The 17,470-nt window shown below is 34.7% G+C and overlaps 2 protein-coding genes across 3 annotated transcripts; both read left to right on the top strand.

Annotated features, from left to right (window-relative positions):
• Nucleotides 1–1,502: 1,502 nt before the first annotated feature.
• LOC113716199 (uncharacterized) lies at nt 1,503–2,417 on the top strand. The gene is made up of 2 exons (XM_027240495.1): nt 1,503–1,679; nt 1,869–2,417. Exons 1-2 carry the CDS (start codon nt 1,503–1,505, stop codon nt 2,415–2,417), a joined length of 726 nt encoding a protein of 241 aa, XP_027096296.1.
• A 4,219-nt stretch (nt 2,418–6,636) lies between these two features.
• On the top strand, nt 6,637–13,899 carry LOC113715786 (protein DETOXIFICATION 16). Of its 2 annotated transcripts, XR_003454088.2 has the most exons (9): nt 6,637–9,273; nt 10,172–10,716; nt 10,963–11,049; nt 11,200–11,256; nt 11,428–11,666; nt 11,775–11,893; nt 11,984–12,070; nt 13,026–13,258; nt 13,677–13,899. XR_003454088.2 is itself a non-coding variant. In XM_027240089.2 (8 exons), the coding sequence occupies exons 1-8, from the start codon at nt 8,992–8,994 to the stop codon at nt 13,074–13,076; spliced, it is 1,467 nt and encodes a 488-aa protein (XP_027095890.1). In that variant the 5' UTR covers nt 6,637–8,991; the 3' UTR covers nt 13,077–13,518. The 2 variants fall into 2 exon arrangements, 1 of the variants encoding a protein (XP_027095890.1); XM_027240089.2 differs by lacking the exon at nt 13,677–13,899 and having other exon boundaries at nt 13,026–13,518.
• The last annotated feature ends 3,571 nt before the right edge of the window (nt 13,900–17,470 follow it).

The following is a 17,470-nucleotide window of genomic DNA, read 5'->3' as shown; positions in this document are numbered from 1 at the left end:
CCAATCCTGAAACTGTTGAAGCCTGTAACTAAAGGTATGTTTGGATTGCAATTTTTTAAAGACAAATTGCTATACTTTTCATGAACACATTTTTCAATCACTTTTTTTTATTTTATATATATCAAATCGCTAGATTAATTTTTCTACAAAAAATTAGAAAAATGCAATCCAAATAAAGCCTTAGCCTTCAGCACCTCCCATTCGTCCCAAAGTAACAAATTTGGGTTGAAGATTATTTGAATTTTTTTTTAGAATTATCATGTAAAATGTTTTTTGTGATATTATATATGTCATGTAAGGAGGTAATTAAAAATATAAAAAGAGTAATTGAAAAATGTGCTTAAAATGTTATTAAAAATATTATTCTAAATAATTTGATATCAAAACACACCCTATAAAAAGGATATTGTATTGTTTAGGTCAGGAAAGCCAAAGCCTGTTCTGAGATCATAGTATCAATTTTTTGTGGTAATGTTGCCAGAATAGATTTGCGTCCAGGACCTTTTATTAAGGAGGAAAATGATTCACGACCATTTCTTGTGGGGCTCTTGTTAAAGACTCTTGATCATGTTGTCGGATGGTAAACTCCCGGTTCCGGAAGGTTGATGGTCAAGATTTTGTCAAAAAAATATATATATAAGATTCAGATTTGATCTTATACATTATTTTTCATATCATGTGTGAGACTTATAAAATTTTGTTCTATAGTTACACATTGTGCAAAGTGAGATATATTATATGCAAGCTGAATTACATCTTATGTAAAATGCACAAAACTGATTCATACAGTTTCTTTGTTGACCGTTCCTATCCCAAATCCTAAACGCCTTGGATTTGCGGCAGGAACAGTTCCTGCAACTATTTTGAAAGGTTAATGGCCAAGATTTGGGCAAAAAATATATAAGGTTGTTATGAAATAATGATAAGATATGGATGTCCATTGGTATTCTCAAGAAGGATTACAAGATGAAGATGTCCGTTTGTATTCTCTAGATGATTGGCACATGTATTCTCCCTAGATTCATTGGTATATTGGATGAACTCATTTATGGATGTACTTGATGTACTAAATTCATGTATTTGTATTTAATAGGGTTCATGTACCTTTGATCTTGGATCACCTATATATAGGGATGAATCCTACTTCATTTGTAACCTTGAAATCTGGACTCTCTTTGCTTCTCACTCTACTATTCCGATCCCTACTTTTGGTCGTTTGTTTTATTAGTTTTACAACACGTTATCAGCACGAGTTTCTACCTTGAGCTAAGGAAAAGCACGAGTCTCTACTTTGAGTGAAGGAAAGACGCGAAGCAAAAGTGAAGCACGAGACAAGATTCTGCCCAAACAACTTTTGACTACTTATCAAGGTAATATTCTTTCCTACGAATCTATTGCATAGTCTTATGGCTAATCTCATAAAACAAGAGTTCATACCTCTTGATATTTCTGGAAAAAATTATTTATCGTGGGTTTTGGATGTTGACATTCATCTTGAGGCAATGGGTCTTGGTAATACTATTGTTGATAAGAATGATGCCTCAAATCAAGACCGTGCTAAGGCCATGATTTTCCTTCGTCGTCATTTAAATGAAGGACTAAAAGTAGAGTATCTTACTGTCAAAGATCCTCTTGTTCTTTGGCTAGATTTGAAAGAAAGATTCGACCACTTGAAGTTGGTTGTTCTTCCAAAGGCCCGATATGACTGGCTTCATTTACGGCTACAAGATTTCAAATCTGTCAACGAATAAAATTCAGCCATGTTCCGAATTACTTCTCAACTATCATTGTGTGGCGAAAAAGTCACTGATGAAAATATGTTAGAGAAAACATTCTCTACTTTTCATGTCTCTAATATGCTCCTGCAGCAGCAATATAAAGAGAAAGGATTTAAGAAATATTCTGAACTTATTGCATGTCTCCTTTTGGCTGAACAAAATAATGAATTATTGTTGAAAAATCACGAGTCCCGACCAACTATTGCAAGTCCATTCCCTGAAGCGAATGGGACTCAATTTCAAAATTCTGGTCGAGGTCGTGGACGTGACCGTAGAGGTAACCGTAGACGTAGTCGTGGCCGTAAACGAGATCGTAGTAGATTTGTGCCTCGTGAAAATTATCACCATGACAAGCAACAAAATATTTCTCAAGAGAGAGAAAATGACTACGATCCGAAAGAAGAAGAAAAAAAAATTTATGAAGAAAAATGCTACCGGTGTGGTATGGAAGGTCACTGGTCCCGTACCTGTCGTACGGCTGAGCATCTTGTTGACCTCTATCAAGCATCATTGAAAAAGAAGGACAAAGATGTCGAGACAAATTTTATCGACCAAAAGAATGCTTATGATGATGATGATGCTGACATGACACACCTGGATATTGCCGATTTCTTTGAGCATCCTGAAGATGCAAAATGATCATATATTTAATATTTGTCTAGATGTTTGATATGTTGTTAGTTTTGCAGGATTGTCTATTACTTTGGTATGTTGTTTGATATGTTGTTAGTTTTATCTATTTACTTTGCATATGTCTATTCTTGTATCTTTTATCAATATTTAGTTTCATTTATTTTCTTCCTGAAGAAGAAATGGATGCCAAATGTTTGGGATCAAATTATGGTGATGATAACATATGTCTCGTTAATAGTGCTTATACGCACACTATATTGACAAATAAAAGATATTTTTGGAGATGGGAGAGACAAATGTTAATACCATCAATGATAGTGCAAAATTAATTGAGTGCTCCGGAAGAGCCACTCTATTTCTCCCTGAAGGAATTAAAATTGTCATAAATCATGCACTACTCTCTTCCAAGTCACAAAGAAATTTATCCGAGACACTGAATGAGATAATAATCAAAATCAAGTGAGATAAAAGTTGATTATATCATATTAATCATTCGAGGGTGAAATGGTTATCGATATAGTTATCTTCATTCTCATTTGCTTTATAATCATCACCTGCAGTAAACCAGCAGTTTACTGATCCCAAAGAATATATGAGAGCATTTGAATGTCGACAAGTATTTATACATACCCCCTTTATATTATACATGGCTCCAAAAGAAATTGATGTCGGATATGCATCACCTTTTATGATTACATATTGATGAATGATCTATTGATGAGTGATCTATCCCAACATTAGGGGGAGGAAGATCAACCGAAAGGAAATCATCTGAAAATTAGATTTCCTCGATTCTCATATAAAATAATGTGAACTAGAAGTTCAAGAAATTCTTCATTTGAAGAAAGTTATATTTATCGACTCCATACGAGTTATCAAATCAATTCTTCCTGCAGGAAACACTCTTATTAAAATTGACGTCCCTGAAGGACATGTACAAGTGCTACAAATAAAGGCCGGCCTACCTATATAAGGTATAAATTGATTTCAAATATCTCCGGAGATTAAATAAATGTCATAACAAAATTTAACCTCCTGAAGAGGGCGCTCCTGAAGAGCCAGCTCCCGAAGAGCCAACTCCTGAAGAGAATGAAATTATAGAAAAGTTAATTGGAGCCTAATGAAATGTAGCACTTGATATTATAGAAGTTGATGAGGATCATGAATCTAGATCGGTTGATGAATGTCGGCATAGAAATAATTGGCCAAAAATGAAAAAGCCGATACAATTTGAATTAGATTCACTGGCTAAAAGGAATGTTTTTGGACCTGTAGTCCAAACACCTGAAGGTGTCAAGCCAGTTGGATATAAATGGATTTTTGTAAGGAAAAGGAATGAAATAGTGAGATATAAAGCAAGGCTTGTAGCCCAAGGTTTTTCACAAAGGCCTGGATTTGATTATGATGAAACGTATTTACCTGTAGTGGATACGATCACATTTAGATATCTTATGAGTATTGCAGTGCATGAAAAACTTGATATGCGTCTGATGGACGTTGTCACTGCTTATTTGTATGGGAATCTTGAAAATAATATTTACATGAGAATCCCTGAAGGATTCAACATACCTGAAGCATGTAAATCAAATCCTAGAGATGTGTATTCTATTAGAATACAAAAGTCTTTGTATGGGTTCAAACAATCTGGTCGTATAACCGCCTCAATGAATGCTTAACTAAAGAAGGTTATACCAATGACCCAATATGTCCATGTGTTTTTATCAAGAAAAATGAGTCAAATTTTGTGATTATTACAATATATGTTGATGATCTCAATTGGAACTCCTGAAGAGATCCAAAAGACTGTCGAATATTTGAAGAAAGAATTTGAGATCAAAGATTTTTGGAAAGACAAAATTCTGTCTTGGTTTACAAATTGAGCATTTAGAAGGTGGAATTTTTGTTCACCAAACTGCTTATACCCAGAAGGTATTAAAGCGGTTCCGTATGAATAAAACACATACATTAAGTACCCCAATGGTCGTCAGATCATTGGATCCTTATTAGGATCCCTTTAGGCCACCAGAGGAACATGAAGAGATACTTGGTCCTGAAGTATCATATCTCAGTGCATTTGGTGCGCTTATTATCTTACTAATTGTACAAGACCAGATATATCATTAGTTCCTCGACTACAAGACGACATTGGAATGAAGAATGGTGAGATTGACGTGCTACAAATTCGATCGGATAATAGTTTGGCAGATTTGTTTACCAAGGCTTTGCCGACTGCTATGTTTGGGAAACTGGTGAAGAATATTGGTATGCGTCGGCTAAAAGATCTCATATAATGTTTGCATCAGGGGGAGAATTTATTACACAAGAATAGTGTACTCTTTTTCCTTCACTAGGGTTTTTATCCCACTGGATTTTTCCTTAGTAAGGTTTTAACGAGACATATTCTTTGTGTCATGGACATCCAAGGGGGAGTGTTATGAAATAATGATAAGATGTGGATGTCCATTGGTATTCTCAAGAAGGATTACAAGATGAAGATGTCCGTTTGTATTCTCTAGATGATTGGCACATGTATTCTCCCTAGATTCATTGGTATATTGGATGAACTCATTTATGGATGTACTTGATGTACTAAATTCATGTATTTGTATTTAATAGGGTTCATGTACCTTTGATCTTGGATCACCTATATATAGGGGTGAATCCTACTTCATTTATAACCTTGAAATCTGGACTCTCTTTGCTTCTCACTCTACTATTCCGATCCCTACTTTTGGTCGTTTGTTTTATTAGTTTTACAACAAAGGTCTAAATTTTATCTTATACGTCATTTTTCACACTATGTGTGTGGCCCATAAAATTTTGTTATATAGTTATACGTTGTGTAAAATAAGTTATATTATGTGTAAACTGAATTACATCTTATGCAAAATTCATAAATCGGACCGGATGATTTCTTTGTTGACTTTTCCTACCCCAAATCCAAATGCCCTAAAGTTGAGGTCGTGTGGCTATCCATCTCTTTCTCCATTAATGGTCCTCATCCAATGTTTAGGTTGTTGGAATTTTATGCTCCTTATTTGTTTCATATACCATCGAAAACACATTTCTTGTGTGTTTGCAACAAATATCTTTATGATAACCAAAACGGACCTAAGAACTTAGGTTGACTTCTACATCAATGCTGCACCCCCGCTCGATTTTATTATGGGATAATTTCAGAAACCTCAAAGGAGGTTTCTGAATATTTCACTGGCTTTTCTTAAAATTTTGAAATTTATACTGACCTCCCTTATGAAATATTATGTTGTAATATCTAGAATCAATCATTAATTAAAAAGTAATATTAGGAGAAAAAAATAATATGATATCACTATTACCCCCTATCTACTAAATTATTTAATTAATCTAATACTAGTCCAAATATTAAATAACACACTAGAATTTATTATTTATCATGAAAGATTAAATCATGTATGGCATCAAAAAGAGCATATTATTCTACATATTTCACTTAATGTAAGATTCAAATTATTTTTTCAGTTACAAACTCATTGTCAAACATGATCAATAACAAATAATAAAAAAATATGTAATCAAAATATTATAAAGAGCAAACATTAATATCATAAAAATCTCAACAACTAATTTTAATATATTGACAAGAATATTATAATGTTAAATTTTGTTCTGTAAAATATTTTGATTGCAAATTTTTTTGATTATTTATTATTGATCATATTTGACAATGGGTATGTAACTAAAAAAAATAATTTAGATCTTGTATTAAGTGAAAAATATAAATTGGTATACTATATTTTGTTGCTATATATGATTTGATTCCTAACGATAAATAGCAAATTTTTGTATTTTTTTTAATGTGTGGGTTGTATTAAATTAATTAAATAATATAATAGACGAGAGGGCAATGATGAAATCATATTATTTTCTCTCTTCTAATATCATTTTTTAATTATTGATTGAATCTAAATGTTACGAGATAATTAACCTCAAGGGAGATTAGTATAATTTTTGAAACCTGGGAGGAGGTCAGTGAAACAGTCAGAAACCTTGGGGGAGGTTTTTGAAATTATCCCTTTTATTCTTTGTGTTGTAACAGTTCTACCTCTGTAACAAGTGATGACAGACTGATTATATTGTATCCTCCCGGCCGGCCCCTTTCATAATGGCCAAATATTAGATGATTCTTTCATTCGTAGGACAATTCTAGCAGTTTTTTCCTTTTTGCAAAAATGTGGAGTATCTGGAGTCTGGACAAAGGTCCAAGCAAAAAGGACAAAGGTCCTATCATCTATACCGATGCATTTGCACCGAAGATTGGGGTTCACCCATTCTTTATCTATCCAAATGCTAAGAGCATATTTGCTAAGCTGAATAATGCTATCAGTCTTTTCGATGTTAACAAAAGAAAAAGAGCACTGTAAAAACAATCTACTGAGGGACTGTATGTCATCTATAACTGTTGGTATTCGACTGCCTTTGTAGCCTAATCTCTGAATGTACCCTAATAATTTCTTGTTTTCAATCTCAATTAGGATGTTCCTCTACTCTAGCCTTGGTTGGCTGCTTTTGTCATAGCCATCTTCACTGTTTCTGCCTGATCTTGCAATGAATCTCCAGTCTTCCTTTCTCTAATAATGCTTGCAGTTGTTCCGAGTGATTCCTTGCCATACCAACATCTGACTGATCGTTGAGCTGTTGGATGTGTACAAGTCTAGCAGGTGCTGAGGGAGTTTTTCGCACAGGGGAATGGATTCTTGGTTTCAGCAGACATATTGGCTCTGCAACAATAAACACAACTGAAGTTTGGCCGATAAGAGATGGATTAATGATTGCTTTGCAGAAAAGATTCTCACGTCTCATTGCTGAATCTGTATCACAGATTACTACCGATTTGTTTCGAGGAAATAAATTCAGACTCTCTTGTGCTTTTTACCATTCTTGGTGACAGCAGGCATTGAGTCAGCAGATTTCTTAAAACCAGATAAAATACATCTTTAAAGTGGCAAACCAATGCGTTGATCATTTGGCTAAACACGGAGCATTCAGCTTGTTTGCTGCATTGTCAGTGATCACATTGGAGGGCCCTCCTGTCATCGCTATTTTGTGGTGAAACAATGATGAGAAGATCACAGGACTCTAGGATAAACTAGATAGCCTCTGTCTTCAGTTTTTACCATCTAAACCAAGAAATCCCGTCCTCCTTTTTCTTTCTTTCATTTTCATATAAATCTCTCATTGCATTAATGAGCGGAGCGCTATTTTGGTCCACTGTCTCAAATAGCTTTCTGCAATTTGAATTGTGAATGGATAGTCAGTGAGATTTTATGTCATTTGCATGCCTATTTCATGTGCTTTGATTGAACTTTTCATCTCAAAACTTGCTCAACGACTTATGGATAAGCTTTTCTACTTGAAATGTATCAAGACTGTTACTTGGCTAGAGATCAGCATATGCAAGTTACATTTGATGCAGTACATGTGTATAGATGTATTAAAGAATTCATCCTAATGTCATCAGTAATGTTCTCTTCTCATATAAGTACAATTAATTGCTAGAATTATGTGATGTCTCCAGTTATACTTTTTCATGTTTTTTACGCTAGTTTTTCAAGTTTGGTGCACTGGTTATAGAACAATAATATCAATCGATGTAAAGAACACTTCCAGGTCATAAGAATTAAATTAAGGAGGAAAGAAGGGGGCTGGGCCAATTCCTGTTATACTTTATTATGTGGATTTGTTGCCATTTCTCGGAAACTTGGAAGTATCATCAAACACTTGGACTCTACCTTTTGATAGAAATCAAAATTTGCCATTCACTTGACCATCCAAGTCAAAATGCGCAGGCGATACTCTTTTCTGCGGATGGGACGCAGTCCGCTAAAGAAACAGTTTGTCTCATCCAATCCAAGGCAATCCATATATTGACATTTTCTGCATTCATGGTGTCAGAGACAAGTAGTATTACCCCAATTGTTTAAACTATATGTATCTCCATGATTGACAAGACGAATTATTTTAAAGGGTAATGAATGTAACTCAAGCATTAGCCTTGAACATCCTCAAAGGGTCATAATTATTATAATTCTTGACAAGACAACATTAGACTTTCGCATGGCTGAATCAACCGACAAGTGGCATGTCCAGCAGAAAATGCCAAAAAGTAAAGGACGAATTCCACTGGAGTTGGCGAAAGAGTTATCCTTCCCGATGATTGGTTGATCAGAGTGAATCACCATTGAATCTTTTCATATTTTCGTACTCTTATTACAATGATATCTTGCAGTGAAGATTACTATATGCAAAATGTCAATCTGACAAATATTCAATCAGTGCTTCTTCTTTTTTTTTTCACCATTTGTAGGCTAAGATTTTCGTAATCTTGCTGTCTAAATCTTCCCAGCTGTAGTTCCTAATATTCTTCAGTAGCATTGCTGGATTACATTTTATATTAAGTGGGAGCCACTGCCTTAATAATAAACCAATTAATACTTGAAATATGATTATCTCATCATAAATTGATAAAAGACTTGCAAAAGCAGTTAAAGAGAGTGAGAATCTTGACTGAAGAACATTATTGATTGGGAAAAGAAGGAGAATGGACAGATATGACTCGAGCCCTGTAGCCCCTTTGATCCCAAGCCAAGGCAGAAGCCACTGCATTGATAGAGAGGTATCTGAACAAGGTTGTTATAGAGGGGAGATTATTGAAGAAGTAAAGAGGCAGCTAGGACTAGCACTGCCTCTGATTGCAGTGAGCATTCTGCAGTACTGTTTACAAATTATTTCGATCATGTTTGTCGGCCATCTTGGGGAGCTGCCTCTTTCAAGTGCTTCGATGGCTACTTCCTTTGCTTCAGTCACTGGATTCAACGTATTGGTAAGTCTATGTCCCTTCCAAATCTTTTTTTCATTTATTACCCTTTATTTTGTTTTTAGTTCAGCTCTAAGATTATCAAGAAAATAACAAAATTGGTGATGATTTATGTATCTTTAACTTAGATATTATAGTTAGTTACAGAAGAATCAGTAAATTCTATTATCTGGCCTTATTCGCCTGTCTTTTGCTTCAAATTTCATTAGCCTTGCGATTCAATTTGAAGTCATGACTAAAGTATTCCTTGTTTAATCATCATGTTAAGTAAAGATAGCAGCTTAGTAGCAGATAGCTATTTTAAACATGAAATTGGCAGTTCGAATGCCGCTATGCCAGCCTCGTGGATAAGTCATAGGAAGGTATCATGGCCATAATCATCGATTTGTAGATTCATTGGCATGTAATGCATTGATGCCCATGTCCCTAATCATGTACTTCCAGAATTTTGCCGATCTTTGGTTTTGATATCAGAACCTGATTTAAAGAAGAAATCAAGAGGGATTTTTAAGGAATATTATAGTTTGTTACTAATAGATGAAAATTAGCTTCATGTTTTGCTCCACTGCAGAAAGCAACTTTCTCCACCCATAACTTGCATAGTTGCACTGAAGAGAATATTGTGCACCCCCACACCCCCCCCCCCCCCCCCTTGAATGAACATATTAAACTCCTTAATTCAATGTACTATTCCAATAAGTACAACTTTAGTCAGTAAAAGCATAATTATAGCCGTGTCAAGGATCAAATTTCGTAGGCAGTATGTCACGCAAAGCATAGTTGCCATATATGTTATGACATACTACATGGTTTTTGTTGTCTCTAGTTGAAAGCCCAGAAACTTTTTCGATTTATCTCAGTGTTCACTAGCTCGGAATCTTGTATTCTAACAATGTTTTGATAGTTAGGAATGGGAAGTGCACTGGAAACGCTATGTGGACAAGCTTATGGAGCCAAACAGTATCGTATGCTTGGCATCTATACGCAGCGAGGGATGATAGTTCTTCTAGTGTTAAGCATTTTCCTTGCATTGATTTGGTTCTACACAGACCACATTCTAATAGTTCTTGGTCAAGATCAGGAGATATCTATTGAAGCTGGGAAATTTAATCGGTCAATGATACCAGGCCTTTTTGCCTATGCCCTCCTTCAATGCATCAACAGATTTTTACAGACTCAAAATATTGTGTTTCCTATGATGATGAGCTCTGGCATTACAGCGTTATTTCATGTTCTTTTATGCTGGTTTCTTGTGTTCAAAACTGGATTTGGAAACAGAGGAGCTGCTCTTGCAAACGGCATATCATATTGGGTTAATGTGTTTTTGCTGACGGCGTACATCAAGTTTTCACCAGCTTGCTCAAGTACTTGGACTGGCTTCTCTAAAGAGGCCTTGCTTGGTATCGTCAGTTTTATAAAACTTGCAATTCCTTCAGCTATCATGATTTGGTAAGTTGTATGGTACTGGCACCTAACCTAAAAACAGAGGATATTGTCATACTGAAGCATGTATAGCACTGTTTGGTGAGAAGCTTTTATGCATCTCCGAAAGGACCTTCCACGAAGCATGTGTACAGATCAAGGAACAATGGATGCACGTGTTTTGTTCCCCACCTTCTTTTTTGGTTATTCTATCATGTATTGCCCAACATTTTTCTTTAGTTGACAATTTATCATTATTTGTTTGAGCCACAGTTTGGAGTATTGGTCATTTGAGATGGTTGTTCTATTATCTGGTCTTTTGCCAAATCCAAAGCTAGAAACATCAGTCCTATCTATCAGGTTTGTCTCTATTACTGAACTTAATATATCAGATTACAGCACTTGAAAGATGTTATACTAGCTCACAGAAATAAAGCTTCAGGCGCACTTGAAAGACGTTATATACTAGTCTTTTCTGATTACATCAGTTGTTTTTTCTTGTTCTGACAGCCTCAATACATGTTGGATGGTCTATATGATCTCTGTCGGTCTTGGTGCTGCCATAAGGTTAGTAAACCCAATCAAAGTTCTTATCATGCTTTTAAGCTTTAACAATGACAGAAGGTTTTAACAATGACATTAATTAACGGATACCTCAAGGATCGAACTATTTTTCTTGATTACTGTTTTCCATGCATTTAGCTGGTTGAAAATGATTTTACCCTGTAATCATTTTAGTACGAGAGTTTCAAATGAATTGGGCGCTGGAAATCCACAAGGCGCGCGCTTAGCATTGGGTGTGGTAGTCATAGTGGCCCTTACAGAGGGCGCAATTGTTGGAACAACAACCATTCTGGTTCGGCATATATGGGGAAAGCTCTATAGCAATGAAGAAGAGGTGGTTAGATATGTGGCTAAGATGTTGCCTCTCCTTGCACTATCTGACTTCTTTGATGGATTCCAATGTGTCTTATCAGGTTGCTAAGTTTTGCTTATACCGTAAAAGCATATCTTGGAATTTCTTTTTCATTGCCTGCTATGGCAATCTCCAGAATGTTTCTTTGATGTTTGCCAATTACTTCTAGGGGCTGCAAGAGGATGTGGATGGCAAAACCTCTGTGCATTTATCAACCTTGGAGCTTATTATATTGTAGGAATACCTTCAGCTGTTCTGCTTGCATTCTTCTTCCACATTGGAGGCATGGTATCCCCTTCCCCCACCCACTCCTATCAATGGATTTTGAAAATTTTGTGCCTTCGACGATTGACACTTTCAAGTTTTAACTGCCTGCAGGGACTTTGGATGGGAATCATATGTGGCCTTTCAGTGCAAGTTGTAGCGCTTGTTACAGTAAACCTGTGCACTGATTGGGATAATGAGGTATGCCTTTGGCAGATTTTTACTGTAGCATAACAAGTATTTCTTTTTGGATAATGACCAAATTAGGTGGAGTAACTTGTAACCGAATGTTTATTCTATATGCAATAAAATCCAACTTAAATTAGTATACAAACTGATTTCAGTTTTGTGAATTTCATAACTGTTTTGGCAAATAGTTAACTTTTACCCAATATTCAACACGTTTCACAAAGTTAACATTGGTCAAGTTTGCGTTCTTTAGACAAATTTTGTCTCCCACAAAAAGCTAAGGAGTTTTGTTGATTGATAATCACAAATTACCCACATTGAGGGATGGGGAAGAGGGTGTGGCAGGGATCATGCTGGATGGATTAAGAGGAACATGATGAGGGCTAGGACTTAGGAGGGGTGATTTGAACCACAGCTATGACTGCTGTCAAACCCTCAACAGAGGTGATCAGTGGATGAAGTGGGATCAGAAGTTACGGTAAGGGATCAGTCAGTCTAGCCTGGAGATGCCCAAAATAGAGGATTGGAGTATTTGGATTATTGAGCCATTCTGGGAGGGTGGGAGTCAGACCAAGGCTCATATTGGAAGCTGGGAAGGATGCCATCTCCATGCTTTGAGAGATTGGTAGGGTGGAAATCAGGAAATTCTGGACAGGTTGGAAACAGGAAAGGGAAAGGGGTGGTTTGATAATTGTGGCAAAAAGTAAGAATTTCGAGGGACACTTAGTAGTAGGACCTGTGTCATACTAGTCTACTTTACCAGAGTATTTTGAGTATGGTCATTGGGTAAAGGACTTGGTACTTTTGCTTAACATACTCGAAATGATCTTCATCAAGAGGCACTATTTCAGTCTTGTCTTCTGCATTAACTTGATTGTGTTGTTATTGCACAGGGACTTGCCTATTTACTTCTTAAGTTAACTTAATGACATTTTTTCTCCTTTTCCCCTTTTTGTCTGGTCTGTAGGCAAGAATGGCAGTGAATAGAATTCAAAGTTGCAGCATACCAGAGGAATAATCACCAGAACAAAAGGGAGTTAGTAAAAGAATCCCTAATCACTTCTAGAACTGTAATTGTCAGATGGCCCTTGCTTCACTGCGACAAAGGAAGCCCGTTTGCAGTTTTTTTGTTCTCCTGCTTCAACTTTCTTATCAAGTGGCAGTCCACATGTCTGAAATTGGAGGAACCATAAAAGGAAGGTAAGCATCAACCATAAAGTCCCAAGATAGATCATCACTAAGGCCATGAATCTAACGTGATTTTTTGACAAATCTTGCTGAGTTAGAACTTTGATAAGGTAGCCCATGTCATATGAAAGAACACCCACGTTAGTTTGTGAGGATCATACTCTCTTTTGCACTCTGTGAATGATCTTAAAGAAAATCCCAACCCTGATTCCATAAAAAAAAACTTGGCAAAATCTACAAAACTGATGCCATGAACCAAATTCTTGACAAAATCAATTTCATGTGCTTTCAAAAGATTGAAATTCCCATATGAAATAACTATAAGTACCCAAATTAGGAAGCTTGCCACTCGAGTCTGATAGCGTAAGGCCCAACTGAAGAAGTTTTAGACTGTTGACACTCTCTTTCATCAACTGGTAATTTTCTTCAGGTGATAAGGTTTTTGGCTGCGAAATATTGCTCCTGGAAACTCTGTATCTACCGCTATGAAGCGATAAGTTGCAAGATTTTGCTCAATGATGGAAAATCTGCCCTTAAATTGTATGCATACAACTTTCTAACTACAATCAGCTTTCCCTCCATGTTTCTCTCCCTATAAGTTCAAAATAATCCACAAAAATATAGAAAAGAAAAGAACGGGGATGCTTACGATACATTGTTGTAACTCCCGGTTTCTGGTAAGTTTTCAAATCCTATTGGTCTTAGGATTACTAAAATAACTTTGTTTTTAAAAATTATTCCCATAATAATACACTTTTAAATCATATTCCCTTTATAATAACTTGTATAATCTACATAAGACTTTTGAAACTTAATTTCCTTTATTTTCCCTTTTCAAAAGGCTTCCAATCTTTTCTTAATTATACTTTACCTTTTCTTAGTCACTTCTAATCCTGATTAAATAACTATAAATCTTCTTACAAAGTAATATGGAACAAAACGCCAATAAAAATTTATTCTATGTAGGCATATCTCACTAAGAATGGAGGGACTAAAAAAAGGAAAAAGTCACTTGACAACAATTAATTGTACAAGGATATATCTTTGTGGGAAGGGAGGAAAAAAAGGTTATATCTTTGTAGGAAGGGAAGGAAAAAAAAAAAAAAGGAAAATATCAACTCAAAAGCTAGAAACCGATATATGGGAATTTTTATGGGGGTAATATTGGAAAAAAAATTGAAAACCATGTCTTGAGTGCTTGATCAGTGGTGCATTAAATTTAGACAAAAATATCAAGACAACCCAAAATGCTTGAAATAATTTGTATGGTCATACAATGATAGATACCACCTTGATAACAAAAGAAGAGGAAAATGCATGCCCAATTTCAAAATCTTTTTTTTTTTTTGCTTAAAAAATAATCATCCTATTACCAATAGTAAAACAAAGGCAAATAATTTACCCCATTAAAATTCTATATAAAGAACACTAATTTGTAACAATGAAGTTTGGAATGATTATCATTATTTTTAAGTAGATTCAGTGCAGCACATTTAATAAAATTTCTCCTATAATGCTGAAAAAAAAAAAAAGACAAGAGTATAGAATAAAGATGGGTATCGTGTAGTTGTAGAAGTAGAAATTTGATTCAATATTTTGCACTAGAAATCCATGTAGCATCAAATACATTAGAAACGGTATATTATTTCAATTGTGTTATCTTGGGAATATTTTTCTAGAACTGAATTACTTTAGCAAAAAACTCCTATGTTAATTGACATTAACGCTCTGTTTGTTTGACAAGAAAGTTGTGCAAAAAGGTACGTCGCGAGAAAAGTAAAGTGAAGTGATGTAAAGAAAAAGGAAACTAAAGTTTTCTATTTGTGTTTGATAGACAGGAAAATAATATAGGAAAATTTGAATTGTCGTGTTTGGTTGACAGGAATGTTACAGGAAAAGTGAGGGAAGATATCATTCTTGCAATTTTTTGCCATTTGTTTGACAAGAAAGCAGTAGGATCCATAAGAAAAAAATTTTCACATAACTACCAAGTTTCCTCATCCCGCAAAAATCATGGGAAAACAAGTCATGGGAAAATGTCAACGGATAAATTTTTTTGAAGAACTATGAAAAAATTTAATAATGCTACTCAATCATATCAAGACAAGCAAAAAAAATTGAATATGAACCGCTGAAATGGATAAAAGCTTGGTGGACGGTCTTGCCATTCAATGCCACGAAGGAAACGAGTCATGCAATAAAGGATTCAAATACGTAGCATATGTTGCTGCCGGCTAAAGCTTTGAAAAAAGAATTTAATATTGAAGTCAACAAGGATAATGTGATAAATTGTATGAAATCAATCAAAAGGGTTTATAGAGACATTGAGCAAATGTTGTCTCAAAGCGGATTTATTTTTAATTCTACAACGAAGAAAGTGGAATGCACAGATGAAGTATGGGAAACATATGTAAAGGTAACTCGTATTCTATATGTTCTAGTTATGTTTATTTATTAAAATTATTCTTAAAATTTACATAATTTTATATGTTCTTTTTATAGGCACGCCCAAGAGTAAAAAATTTAAGACATAAATGCATTGAAATGCTTGAAGAATTGGGAATCGTTTGTGGAAGCGATGTAGCAACTGGTGAATGATGTCGTGGCCGTCCTGATATCAATGCAAAACAAAATGAGAAAAAATGGAACCATAGATGAAAATGAGTTGGAAGTAGATGGAGGTGAATATAACGGTCAAATTAAAGAAACTCCCCAACAAATTGCTGTTAAGGGGCGCTTTATCCTCAAACACAACTGATAAGGATGAAACTCATGGTGCAAAAAATGCCAAAACCTGCATTCAGACCATGAATACAGTTTTATCAAGTATCAAGCAAATGGCAGAAGCAATTGATAGAAAAAATGAACAAGCATTTATCAATCCATCTACTTTGCTTAATGACATAAAGGCAGTTGATCGAAGGTTTGAATGAAAATTGTGTTTACGAAAGTTTTGAGAATCTTGTGACGAATGACACTAAACCAAAGATATTTTTAACTTATCCACCAGATAAGATAATTATATATTTAAAGAGGTATTATAACATTGGCGGCTCAAACAGGATTGATGATGACGACGACTATAGTGAGGATTTCTTAAATTCCTTATGAAAGTCTGAGTCTCATTAGAATAGTAACTAATAAGAATTTCCAATTCATTAATAAAAAAAATAATTTTTAGTTTATTGACAGTGATGTATTTTTGTGTTTTCTTTATTTTTAGGGTATGACTTTGAATAAATTACTTAGATGTAATAGCATAAAAGTATATGCATTCAACTTTATTTTCATGTTAGTTTTTTTTTATTTTTTTTGAAATAATTATGCAATTAAATAAGTTATTACTTATTTTATGCTCCTTTTAGGTAATATTTTAGCAAATGAATGTATTTTTTTATTTCAATGTATAAGTCTCTAATCAATGCACTAGTAATTCAATAGTATCTATCCAAGAAGTTTAAACAAGCCTTCACTTTCCTTGCAACTAAACACTATCTAAAAGAAACGAAAGAACAAATGAATGGTGAGAGCCTGTATATGGTGTATATATATACATATATATAGTGCCTGGTTTCCTATATGGTAAGTTTCTAAATCCTGGTTGGCATAGGATAAGTCTCTGGTAATAAGCGCTAGATACCAAAACGTGACAAGATATGGTAAAGACCATGCCACTAATTTATTCACTCTCATACGACTAGCACAATTAATCATGAACCAAAAATGCAAAATAAATTTGGAATGCATTATAAAGTGTCAAACATGTGAGGCAATTAATAAGTTCTTGAAAATTGTAATCAATTAGAAAATGTATTCTAATTTTAATTTGTGTTAGAATAATCTTTCTTTTCTTTTTGTGTGTGTATGTTAGATTAATCTTATACAATGGCTTTTGTCAAAAAATTAAGAGAAAAATTGTGTAGATAATTTCCTCATAATTCTTTGGAAAATCAATCTAAGCTATCTACCATTCTAAAGATTAATGAAAACAAGGTCGTACCCAGTTACATCTGTAAGTAACTTGTTCAGTGCCAACATAAAAAGGAAAATTCAACATGGCAATTTTTTTTTCCCCGGATATGATAGATTTATTTCTACTCTATACTATAAGGAGGGGGTTGATCCAACGGGACTAGGGAGAATTTGGGGGAACTGAACTACCACCGGTTTAGATGGGTGCCTATGCATCCGCTGGTGAAACATTTCAGGAAGTCCTGAATTTTT

This window comes from Coffea arabica, chromosome 11c (genome assembly GCF_036785885.1).
Source record: "Coffea arabica cultivar ET-39 chromosome 11c, Coffea Arabica ET-39 HiFi, whole genome shotgun sequence".
NCBI classification, from domain to species: domain Eukaryota; kingdom Viridiplantae; phylum Streptophyta; class Magnoliopsida; order Gentianales; family Rubiaceae; genus Coffea; species Coffea arabica.
This window is presented reverse-complemented; position numbering and strand designations above follow the sequence as displayed.